General features: G+C 40.7%; 1 protein-coding gene across 2 annotated transcripts in view; it reads right to left on the bottom strand.

Annotated features, from left to right (window-relative positions):
- Positions 1 to 356: 356 nt before the first annotated feature.
- LOC134539423 (ATP-dependent zinc metalloprotease YME1L) overlaps positions 357 to 13,040 on the bottom strand; it is a 72,531-nt gene continuing 59,847 nt past the window's right edge. For both annotated transcript variants that reach the window (XM_063381450.1, XM_063381449.1), the window contains exons 13-14: positions 3,540 to 3,701; positions 357 to 2,483 (exon numbers count right to left, since the gene is read on the bottom strand). In XM_063381450.1, coding sequence (XP_063237520.1) covers positions 2,328 to 2,483; positions 3,540 to 3,701 — 318 coding nt within the window. In that variant the 3' untranslated portion in view covers positions 357 to 2,327. The remainder of the gene's footprint in view (positions 2,484 to 3,539; positions 3,702 to 13,040) is intronic.

Genomic DNA, 13,040 nt, shown 5'->3' with positions numbered 1-13,040 from the left:
TTTGTCCTTCAACTCCTTGCAGTTATGGTTGGTCGTATCAAAAACTTATTCAGACAAAAAAGTTTGGTATTACTCCTATGAGTTATAATACATCAAATGGATATACTTACCCTATTATAGGAGTTACAGCAAATATTCTGTTTTTAAAAAAACCTTCCCCATTACTACCCCTTTGGTCGGATATTGCCCATTAACGAACTGGAGTTTACAATGGTTTTGGGGTCCATGAACCATGAAACAAAATACTATATAAAATTTTTCTAAGAGTCACACCATAGCTACAATAGGTAGTATTTCTTAAAATCTACATAAAATAGGTAATGTATGTGGATCTAGCATCATAGAAAAGAATGTAATTTTTGGCAAATTTTTCTTTATTTCTTCAATCATAAACCTAAGTGTCATATTTTGCAAATTCGTATGCCAAAGAAACAGTTGAGTTTGTTCTACAGTACAAATGGTAGCACGACACAACTAACAATCTAACATCTTGAATGCACGCGCGGACACTGTTAAACAAGGCCGTTATATAAAGCACCAGGCAGTTACAAGCATTACCGCTCTGGAAATTCAAACACTGACAATATGATAAAAAAATTTTTTAATATTCCTGCACCCAGGAAATGACGATAATGGTATTGAATGCTTACCAAGAATTCAACTACCTGACCAAATACTGGTAATGCTTCATGAGCTGAAAAGATAGTATTTTAATGTACATATTTAAATTTCTTATTAGTGTAACAACTACTCTTTGGTAAGGTAAGAGCAATTTATTTCACATTTAGTGCTATTCATCCCAGCACATGCAAATAAATTTTGTACTAGCCGCAGCTGTAATCACGAGCATAATTGAATTAAATTACTCCTTTCATCCTAGTAAAAATCTTAATATATATAAATCCAGTGTCCTGATGTTTGTTTCCAGTGAACTCTTCACCAAGTCAACCAATTTCGATGAAAATTGGCATTTATGTGTAATTTTTTCCAACTTGAGAGATAGGATGGTTTTTATTTCGATTAATGGTCTTAATAATTTATAAATAATAATAAATAATAAATAACCGATCGCCATGGGTAAACAAAAAATCATAAATCATAAACATACAAACAGTAATTGTGTGACATTTTCTATGTCCAACACACTGTCATATAGCGCTATCCAGTTTGCTTTAACTCACAGACAATAAAGCTCCATGTGTTTAGCCCAGGCAACACCGGGTATTGCAGCTAGTATTACATATATTATTACTGTAAGAAATAAAAAACTTATATTTCAGCTCTCAATTACAGTCTGCATGAATAAAACATTCAGGTTGAAATAAAAGGCAAAGATTTGACCAGAACTGTTAATAAATGGAATCAATCTCTCGATCTGAAAAAAATTACAAATGAACCAAATAAGATAATTTTCTACAATAGTCCTATGTCAAAATTGTACAAATAAATAATTTAGCACATTGTGCAAGAGATTGCTTGATAGTAACCAACCAATTTGAAGACACAATCATACTCATGACATATACCGGCAAGAATTAGCAAAATTTCAATTTGTTAACAAAGTTAAAGGTTTTGGTGTTATTTCATAGATATCTTAAATGGTTTTTATAAGTAATATAAACATGAAAAGTAATATGAAAATATTTTATCCTGTGCATTTGCAAAGCAAATTATCTGAAATGTACTCTGACGGTGTCTTCCGCGGATTCAACATTTATGAGATTGCCTGTGTATTGGTCAATATGTTTTTTTTTTTAGAACTGATAAATGATTATGTGCTGCTTGCTTACGTTTTTTGCATGGTTTTTTTTTTTTGGGACACGCCATTGTTGGTCGAGGACGGACACGGATATCAGTTCCTGAAACGTCACAACTGTTGTCTCTCAAGAAGCCTGCTCTGTTTGTCCGAGCTGGCTTCGTTGTGCTGTCAGGATAATTTGTTTAGTTTCACGTTGCTGTATCGTCACTGTGCTGTCCATGTCCGTATGATCCGCTTGGAATCATCGTTGCGTTCCTCTGTTTGTTGCTGTATTGTCCACAGTTGTAGTTTGTTTGTACTCACTGTTCTTAAACCACAGTCGTCTCGTCGTCGTCAGCCCACCGTGTCCGTCTGTGCTGTGATACTTGTTCCCCCAGTGATTCCTACTACTGAATTTTCTGTGCCGTCTTATGTTTTTAATTTTTTGACATCGGTTGATGTTGGCTTGTTTACTGGGTTTCTGCATATTCATCTTTATTTTTGTCCAATTTCTAATGATATACAGTTAAAACTGCAATGGTGTATGTCCGATGAAGGAACACAGTAAAGGAGGGAGGACTGCCGGCCGCTACGCCCGCAGGGGCTTGGCGGGGCTCTCCTTGCCCTTCATGATGGCCTTGATGTCGTCGGCGTCCAGCGTCTCGTACTTGAGCAGCGCCTCGGCCATGAGGCGGTGCTCGCGGTGGTGCGCGCGCAGGATCGCCTTCGCCCGCTCGTACGACTCCTGCCGGCGCAACCGACCACCACACCCGTCAGGCACACAGCTTCTTTTTTTTACACAAAAATTCAATTTCACACGTACGACTCCTGCCGGCGCCAAGCAACCACCACACGCATCAGGCACACAACTCTTTTTTTTAATATTTATTTATTACAGTTGTGACATGCACACCAACACCTCATGAAGAGAGTACTAAGGTGTGCTCAGGGATATAAAAAAAAAGAAACAAAAAACAATGAAAAAAAACATGCCACAATAAAAGAGCGTAACATGTAAAAAGATACAAACAAAAACAAAATGCAAAGGACAAAATAACCAATAGACACCAATATTCATTTCACACAAGTTTTTAAGATAGTGAAGTTGCTACTCGTCTAATACGACACATACACTGATGGTACTTATGATGCTGTTGCATGGAGTTTGTACACACTGCAATACTTACGCATATGTTGCATGGAGCTATTTTCATGATGAACTGACTACCCTTGAGCTAATTCTTTTTTTTACACTTTTATCATGTGTTTGTATTCTCAACCTATCAGAATTTTCTTTTGATGGTACGAGTGGTCTATTTTTTTCTCGGTTGCAGAATTTAAGAAGCAATGTAGTTTAGAACTTAGCGAATGTCTGTTTAGTTTATAAAACTTCTGGTTGACCTCATCTTTCTGCTAGACGGAGTGGACACAAAACGCACCTTCCTCGCGGCTGGCAAGTCAAGTGAGAGTTAAAAAATTAAAAACAGTATATTTTTGTTACATCTTCTCTACACTCTCATAAAATGCCACCCAAACTGTTTTATAATAAATGTGTATACGCAAGGTGTGGCGTTTACGCCTTTGTAGTACAGAAATTTAATGTTAAGTTTCAACTTTATTTTAAGTTATTGTTTAATCTGGACTCTACTGGAATCAAACAAAACATTTGTACTCTCGTTCGTCTCTAGAAATGAGACCTTTAAATCCACGCTGTCAGAGAAAAGTTAGAAGCGATGAGTGAAAATGCGTCGGCGGGTGGAGGGTGGAGCACCGTATCGAGCCGGGCGGTCCAGGTACTGACCGAGAGTATTCTCTTGATCTCGGTGTCGATGAGGTCGCTGGTGTTGGGGCTGAGCTCGCTGACGGTGACGAAAGCCCCGCTGTTGTTCTCGTAGGTGCGCAGCCCCACCTTCTCCGACATGCCCCAGTCCTTGACCATGTGCGTGGCTATGGAGGTGGCTTGCTGCAACAGCGACCGCTCCGCCCCCTCAGTTACACTCCACACTCGCCTGGACGAGTGCATCCGCCCCTCAGTTACACTCCACACTCGCCTGGACGAGTGCATCCGCCCCTCAGTTACACTCCACACTCGCCTTGACGAGTGCATCCGCCCCTCAGTTACACTCTACACTCGCCTGGACGAGTGCATCCGCCCCTCAGTTACACTCTACACTCGCCTGGACGAGTGCATCCGCCCCTCAGTTACACTCTACACTCGCCTGGACGAGTGCATCCGCCCCTCAGTTACACTCTACACTCGCCTGGACGAGTGCATCCGCCCCTCAGTTACACTCTACACTCGCCTGGACGAGTGCATCCGCCCCTCAGTTACACTCTACACTCGCCTGGACGAGTGCATCCGCCCCTCAGTTACACTCTACACTCGCCTGGACGAGTGCATCCGCCCCTCAGTTACACTCTACACTCGCCTGGACGAGTGCATCCGCCCCTCAGTTACACTCTACACTCGCCTGGACGAGTGCATCCGCCCCTCAGTTACACTCTACACTCGCCTGGACGAGTGCATCCGCCCCTCAGTTACACTCTACACTCGCCTGGACGAGTGCATCCGCCCCTCAGTTACACTCTACACTCGCCTGGACGAGTGCATCCGCCCCTCAGTTACACTCGCCTGGACGAGTGCATCCGCCCCTCAGTTACACTCGCCTGGACGAGTGCATCCGCCCCTCAGTTACACTCTACACTCGCCTGGACGAGTGCATCCGCCCCTCAGTTACACTCGCCTGGACGAGTGCATCCGCCCCTCAGTTACACTCTACACTCGCCTGGACGAGTGCATCCGCCCCTCAGTTACACTCTACACTCGCCTGGACGAGTGCATCCGCCCCTCAGTTACACTCGCCTGGACGAGTGCATCCGCCCCTCAGTTACACTCTACACTCGCCTGGACGAGTGCATCCGCCCCTCAGTTACACTCGCCTGGACGAGTGCATCCGCCCCTCAGTTACACTCTACACTCGCCTGGACGAGTGCATCCGCCCCTCAGTTACACTCTACACTCGCCTGGACGAGTGCATCCGCCCCTCAGTTACACTCTACACTCGCCTGGACGAGTGCATCCGCCCCTCAGTTACACTCTACACTCGCCTGGACGAGTGCATCCGCCACTCAGTTACACTCTACACTCGCCTGGACGAGTGCATCCGCCCCTCAGTTACACTCTACACTCGCCTGGACGAGTGCATCCGCCCCTCAGTTACACTCTACACTCGCCTGGACGAGTGCATCCGCCCCTCAGTTACACTCTACACTCGCCTGGACGAGTGCATCCGCCCCTCAGTTACACTCGCCTGGACGAGTGCATCCGCCCCTCAGTTACACTCGCCTGGACGAGTGCATCCGCCCCTCAGTTACACTCTACACTCGCCTGGAAGAGTGCATCCGCCCCTCAGTTACACTCTACACTCGCCTGGACGAGTGCATCCGCCCCTCAGTTACACTCTACACTCGCCTGGACGAGTGCATCCGCCCCTCAGTTACACTCTACACTCGCCTGGACGAGTGCATCCGCCCCTCAGTTACACTCTACACTCGCCTGGACGAGTGCATCCGCCCCTCAGTTACACTCTACACTCGCCTGGACGAGTGCATCCGCCCCTCAGTTACACTCTACACTCGCCTGGACGAGTGCATCCGCCCCTCAGTTACACTCTACACTCGCCTGGACGAGTGCATCCGCCCCTCAGTTACACTCTACACTCGCTTGGACGAGTGCATCCGCCCCTCAGTTACACTCTACACTCGCCTGGACGAGTGCATCCGCCCCTCAGTTACACTCTACACTCGCCTGGACGAGTGCATCCGCCCCTCAGTTACACACTACACTCGCCTGGACGAGTGCATCCGCCCCTCAGTTACACTCTACACTCGCCTGGACGAGTGCATCCGCCCCTCAGTTACACTCTACACTCGCCTGGACGAGTGCATCCGCCCCTCAGTTACACTCTACACTCGCCTGGACGAGTGCATCCACCCCTCAGTTACACTCTACACTCGCCTGGACGAGTGCATCCACCCCTCAGTTACACTCTACACTCGCCTGGACGAGTGCATCCGCCCCTCAGTTACACTCTACACTCACCTGGACGAGTGCATCCGCCCCTCAGTTACACTCTACACTCGCCTGGACGAGTGCATCCGCCCCTCAGTTACACTCTACACTCGCCTGGACGAGTGCATCCGCCCCTCAGTTACACTCTACACTCGCCTGGACGAGTGCATCCGCCCCTCAGTTACACTCTACACTCGCCTGGACGAGTGCATCCGCCCCTCAGTTACACTCTACACTCGCCTGGACGAGTGCATCCGCCCCTCAGTTACACTCTACACTCGCCTGGACGAGTGCATCCGCCCCTCAGTTACACTCTACACTCGCCTGAACGAGTGCATCTGCCCCTAAGTTACACTCCAACCTCACCTGAACGAGTGCCAAACAACACCCCCAACCAACCCTACAAATATCCTAAATCGGACTGTTATCCCCCGAGATAAGATTATTATGAGTAATTGGAAAAATACCTTGTGTAATAGAACTAGTACCCAGTTTTATCGCATAATCGTCGCACGCGCAGAATTGTCACATCTATATTTTAGGGCATTAAAATTTGGATAAAAAAAACCTCTTTCTTATAAGTCAAATGATGTTTTTGGCCTCGCTATTAGCGTACGGGCGCTTTGTGTAGGTATTTTTTCCGTATAAAACGATGTATTTTAAAATAGAAATCTAAAATTTACTTATTTAATTAACAGAAATACGAAGTTGTCTGACGTGTAAATTATCTTTTAAAGACTTTTTAAATATTATAACCTTCATCCGTTCGTCAGCGTCACCGCGGTGTACCGCGTACAAAACTGTAGCCACCGCTCGTTGCAATCATTAATGTTTGGTTATGTTGCTTCCTGTATAGAGCACACATACGTAGCCAAATATTGATATCTCGCCGATCGCATACAAAGCGTGCTCTCTATCAGGTGCTGAGTTAACAAAATTTGATAGCCCGCACTCTTTCGTGTTGTGTACTACGGTAGTTCGCATTCATTCGGCTTGCATTTGGATCACAAATGTTTTTCTATTTAAAGTTGAAGAAAGGTTTTGTATGACTTATTCATTTAAATTGTTTGGCATGCTCTTTTATACTTCACTTTTTAAATTAACATACTTTCCATGAATGGGTTTTGTTTTTATGAATAACTTTATCAAACAAAAAAATTTGTTTCTATCTGTTCGTTCGCGTCACTACAGTGTACCGCGTACAAAACTGTAGCCACCGCTCGTTGCAATCATTAATTTTTGGTTATGTTGCTTCCCGTATAGAGCGCGCAAACGTAGTCGAATATGGATATTGATATCTCGCCGATTGCATGCAACGCGCACTCTCTATCGAGTGGCGAGTCAACTACATCTGATGGCCCGCACTCTTTTGTGGTAAGTGTGTACTACGACGATAGTTATGCGTAACGACACGGAAATTTCGCGAATCGCAAAATAACAGCAATTTACCTTAATTCGCGACAAAACACCGAAATCGCACAGCATCGAGAAATAAAACTGATATTAATATTTTGAGTATTTTGTGCTAAGATAATAATTAGACTCTGGCTAATGAATTAGACCACCCATGCAAAAAAAACAAGTAAACACAACGTTGACGGCACATCGCCATTTTTCTAAGTTCCAACATGGCCGCTTTGTAGTAATGAAAGTAAATAATGATTTACAGTATTCCCGTCACATAATCATGACAATTTGAAACGTAAGCAGTAACTGCAATCATAAACAAATTAAAAAGAGAAAAACGTATCTGATATCAACACAAAGTTAATATAAAATACCGGCGATGTTTTCAACACAATATAGCTGCCATGATTTTCAACCCACTTCTTTGCTGCAAACTGTCACCTTACAGCTGTATTTACACATTAATCTTGTAGAGAAATATAAATTTTTAATTCTTCCTTTCATGTTGAACGGTTAACAACCTCATGCTTTCAACTACGTTTGACTGGCTTGGCAACCTACTCGTAAACATTAACACATGGCACTACGCCGATTGAAAGCAAAATCAGTGACCTTTAACTGCGGAAACTACATTTCACAGCAAATGCAACACGGCCGCAGAGCAAGTGAATACGGCGTCAAAAGGGCAAAGAACAGCAGCAAGAAATATTACAAGAATACTAAGTTGAGACATGCTGTGCCAAGGCACCGGGCGAAGCGGCACCGGGCTGTGCCGAGGCAGCGCGCTAGGTGGCACCGGGCCGTGCCGAGCTGTTTCAAGCCTACAATTTTTATTTGCCAACAGTGTTGACTTTAGAGTGCAGAATACGCCGTGCCACTATTATTTAGCCGAGCAAAACTTGCCTATCTGCCATCCTTTTGTTTTTATTGTGTACATTGTCAGAAGAATGCTTGAAATAATCAGTTTATTTTAATAAGAACTACGTGAGATAATAGCTAGGGCATCATGCCAAACCCTAAGGTAATGCCTCAGGTCAGGGCTGCCCAGTTTAAATGTGATGGATTTTATGTCACAGACAACATTCTTATGTGCAAGTTTTGCAACTGCAGGCTAGAGCATTAAAGGATGGATACTTTCAAGAAACACCTTGAAAGTGATCGCCACAAGAAGCTGAAACTTGGAAGTTTATGCAAACGGCAGCTATCACTTCAAGAAACACAAGATATCGCAAAAAAATGCCAAAACTGACAAGGAATTGTTTGTGAGAGGCACGACAGAAGCATTTGTTTCTGCAAGCATTCCACTGGAGAAATTTGACCATCCCAGTTAACGGACTTGGATTGCTAGTAATGTGTCTGGAGGTGGAGATTTGCCTAGTACTGATACCTTGCGAAGAAAGTATGTCCCATTAATTGGTGAGAAAATGAAAAAGGAAATTAAGGAAAATGTTAAAGATTTAGACTTAATCATATTGTGCGATGAAACTACAGACAAAGGAGGAAAATGTGTTTTTAATATTCTCTTCAAGCCACTCAAATCCTCTTCAGTTAATAATGTGCACTTGGCAGCTTCAGTGATTTCAGACACTGCCAATTCAACAACATGTACTCAGACCATACTTGAAACCTTAAATACATATGAAGTGAAGTTTGAGAACTGCATTGCGATTGTTACAGACTCTGCTGCGTACATGAACAAATGTGTAAATACTAGGGCTGTGCGGGAAAGGATTTTTTTTTTTTCGGGAAATTCTCGGGCGGGAAAATATTTTTCCCGCGGGAAACGGGAACGGGATCGGGAAAAATTGATTGAAATATATTAGGGCTGTGCGGGAAAGGATTTTTTTATTCTGGAAATTCTCGGTCTGGAAAATATTTTTCCTGCGGGAAACAGGAACGGGATCGGGAAAAAATTGATTGAAATATATGCTTCATATCAATTTTGTATCCTATGAATATGTTTATTTTTTAAATATGTTTTAAAATAATTTCTTCTGTATTCAATTTTCTTTGCAATGTGGGATGCTGTTTTAGGTGCCTTATCAACCCAGATGTGCTACCGTAACTTGTTTTAATAATTTTTTGACACTGTTTGCATTTTGCGGTTTGGTTAGCATTTTTCTCATAAAACTTCCACACGCCTTTTGACTCGGACGTTATTTTTCCCGAGTTTTCCATACGGACAAAGAAAATATAAACGAATTACAGAATACCACATAAATTCCACTAAAGATAGCCGACAAGCACCGTAAACTATTAGACAGTGTAACCAACTACCAATACCTCCAAAACGCTGAAGTTTGTTTATCTTTAAACTCGAAATCACTAAAAAATTAACTGTCCGAAAGAAAATATTATACTTTTCTACATTTCAAAGCTATTACGGTAACTTGTATTTAATTTTACAATATTATTATTTATTTTTTATTTTGGCTTTTAAATCTCCGAAAATATGACAAAAGAAATTCGTGATCCGATCAACAGGAATCATTTATGCTTTGTTTATGGCCTGTTGGCATCCAAAGGAAACTGATTTTCGGACATCTCGTGATGTTTGATAAAGAAAAATATTTTAGGTGTTTTAAATCGGCAGAATACTAATTATGACAAAATATCAGTAGTGTCTATATTTTAGTTAAGAAAATTAATGGCATAGAAAATTCGGGCATTATTTAATGCAAAACTGGCGTATTGCTGTCATGTTTGACAAGTTTCTCTCGTGAGTAGAGTTGGGATAAAACCATTTTCACGTATTTTTGTTTGTTTTGCTATAAACATCAAGTGAGGCATTCATTAGTTTTAATGCTGTCGTATTTCGGGTATGTTATAGGTAATTACGTACGTATGTCAGACTTATGAAAACAAGTAATCATTAAACCTGGAAAAAAAAAAGTTTAAAGATTGCTAAAATAAAAGAATAAAGATTTGCGGTTTTCCTTCTTTCCAGCACTGTAAATGTTTATTTTGAAGGAAATGTGTACAGTAGAACCCCTGTCATACACTTTTCAACGGAGGGCACAAAAATGGTGTATTATGCAGGAAAGTGTATGAAAAGGGAACGGCAATAATACAATTTTTTTCCAATTAGCATACCAGCACAATGTCAGATTAAACATAAATACATATGCGTAAATAATTGCATTATATTAATAAAATATATGAATTAATATATATATATATATATATATATATATATATATATATATATATATATATATATATATAATAAAACCACCAAAAATGTAAAATACAGTCCATAATCAAGTAAAGCTGACATGAGAAACAGTGGCCTTACAAAATGTTATGAAGTCCTTTCTTGGAGGAAGGGGGAAAAGTCACCAAGCCTAAATTAAAAATAAAAATAAATTAGGCTATTGTAAAAAAAAATCATAACTTTTTGCTTGTTTGTTTTATTTTACAAACAGCTTTAAGCAACTAAACAATTTTCAATAAAATTTTAATTTGAGAAACGTAAAATACAAAACAATCCGATCGTAAGAAAATAATAACAAACGGGTATATTCAGTTCAAAGATTAATGACTGCACAAAATATGAGATCCGTGCCTTGGTAAAATGCGTGCACCATTTTCATAATCATTGCTAGTTTGCGCCACTAGTCTCGCTTCGGTGCTGGCTATAGATGCTACTAGGTAAGTGCACAGTCTTCCTGATACTATCCATATCTATGGTGATATAAAGTTATTTTCTTACATTTGCAATGGTAAGGCCTGTATTACACTATCATATTCATATGACATAGATCTATTATCATATATATGATGAGCACACATGATTGAAAGATATTATCAAATACTTTTTTGTGCTATTACACTAGGTAATATATTTGATCATATATGTACTGTAAGAAAATGGATTCACAACTTGTTGCTGCTGGTGCTTGTGTCAGTGCTATAATTACAATTGCTTTATTGCTCAAACAACTGAAGAACAAAAAAAAGAAGCGAGTGTGGGTTAGGCCATGGATTGGAAGACGGAAGATGTTTGGCATTCATAATAATTTACTGAAAGAACTTCAAAATGAAGATCCCAAGCACTATGAAAATTATTTAAGAATGGATGAAAATACTTTTAATTTTGTAGTGTCCAAAGTGTCTAAGTTAATTTCGAAGGAAGATACCCACATGAGAAGTAGTATTAGTGTGCAAGACCGGCTTATGGTAACTCTTAGATTTTTAGCAACCGGTGAATCATATTCTAGTTTACAGTACAGTAGTCGAATACCTCAATGCACACTTTCCATTATTATTCCAGAAACATGTAAGGCTATTTATGAATCAATGAAGAACGAGTTTTTTAAGGTAAGAAAATATTTTATTACAACAATAGATTTATGTACAATGTTCAATAGAGGTAATAGCTTTTAATTGTTATCATCAGAATTTGTACTGAGAGCATTTGCTTGTTGGAATGCTGTATGAACATCTGCTGATGACATTCAGGAAGAGTTGTCAGCATTCTCTGGGGAACCAACCATTACTTCACTCTGGTCTGATACTACTGTCCACTGACTTGTGGAGGACGTTGAATCACTAGGAACCATTATGGTTGTTAGTGATTGATCATCGATTGTGTCCCATATTTCCATCACTGCATGTTGAATCTTTCGTTTTGCCATCCTGAATGTGTAATCATTACTAGCTTCTTTAATTGCCCGAAGTTCAGATATTACAAAATTGCCAAATGCCTCACATTCATCAACATTTATCGAGCCCTCCGGTTTTTGAACTGCAAGCTTTGCCATTTCTTTCATTGTATGAGATGCTTGGGATAAAAGTGAATCATAAGAATCAGAGTCTAATTTCCTTTTTTTTTTGGCGACATGTTTCATGTGTGATGTCGATGGTGTTCGCTGTGATTCTGTTATTTTGTAATGCATGTTTGTGTTGTTTTTCTCATTTTCTTGAGATGGCGATTGTTCTCGAGGTAATTGAAGTTCATCATGCAATGGGGTTTCTTGAAGATTCTGAAACAAATAACATTTGTTATATTATTTTTTCAGGTTCCAAGAACCTCTGAGGAATGGGAATTTGTAGCAAATGAGTTTGAGAAGAAATGGAATGTATACAATACAATAGGAGCAATGGATGGAAAACATATCCGTATAAAATGTCCCAAAAACAGTGGTTCACATTATTTTAATTACAAACATTTTAACAGCATCATACTGTTCGCTTTAGCTGATGCTAATTATAAATTCCTGTATGTTGATGTTGGGGCAAATGGCAGAGTTGGTGATGCTGGAGTGTTTGCCAACAGTACATTGAAACAATGTCTGAGTGACCAATCACTTTTAAATATTCCAAAAGATAGGAGACTGCCCAATTCAAATTTGGTATTACCTTTTGTTGTGCTTGCTGATGATGCATTTCCTTTACGTCACAACATTATGAAGCCCTACCCATTGAAAAATATTACCAAGGAAGAAAGAATATTCAATTACAGATTGTCTCGTGGAAGACGAATGATCGAAAGTAGTTTTGGAATCTTGGCAACTCGTTTCCGTGTGTTTTTAACAACTATTAATTTACCACCAGATAAAGTAAAGTTAATTGTGCTTGCTGCTTGCACATTACACAATATGCTGGTTGAAAAACGAAAGCACATATATAAGATAGGAGACTGCCCAATTCAAATTTGGTATTACCTTTTGTTGTGCTTGCTGATGATGCATTTCCTTTACGTCACAACATTATGAAGCCCTACCCATTGAAAAATATTACCAAGGAAGAAAGAAAATTCAATTACAGATTGTCTCGTGGAAGACGAATGATCGAAAGTAGTTTTGGAATCTTGGCAACTCG

This window comes from Bacillus rossius, chromosome 15, assembly GCF_032445375.1.
Source record: "Bacillus rossius redtenbacheri isolate Brsri chromosome 15, Brsri_v3, whole genome shotgun sequence".
NCBI classification, from domain to species: domain Eukaryota; kingdom Metazoa; phylum Arthropoda; class Insecta; order Phasmatodea; family Bacillidae; genus Bacillus; species Bacillus rossius.
The sequence above is the reverse complement of the archived record's forward strand: the minus strand, read 5'-3'. Positions and strand labels throughout refer to the sequence as shown.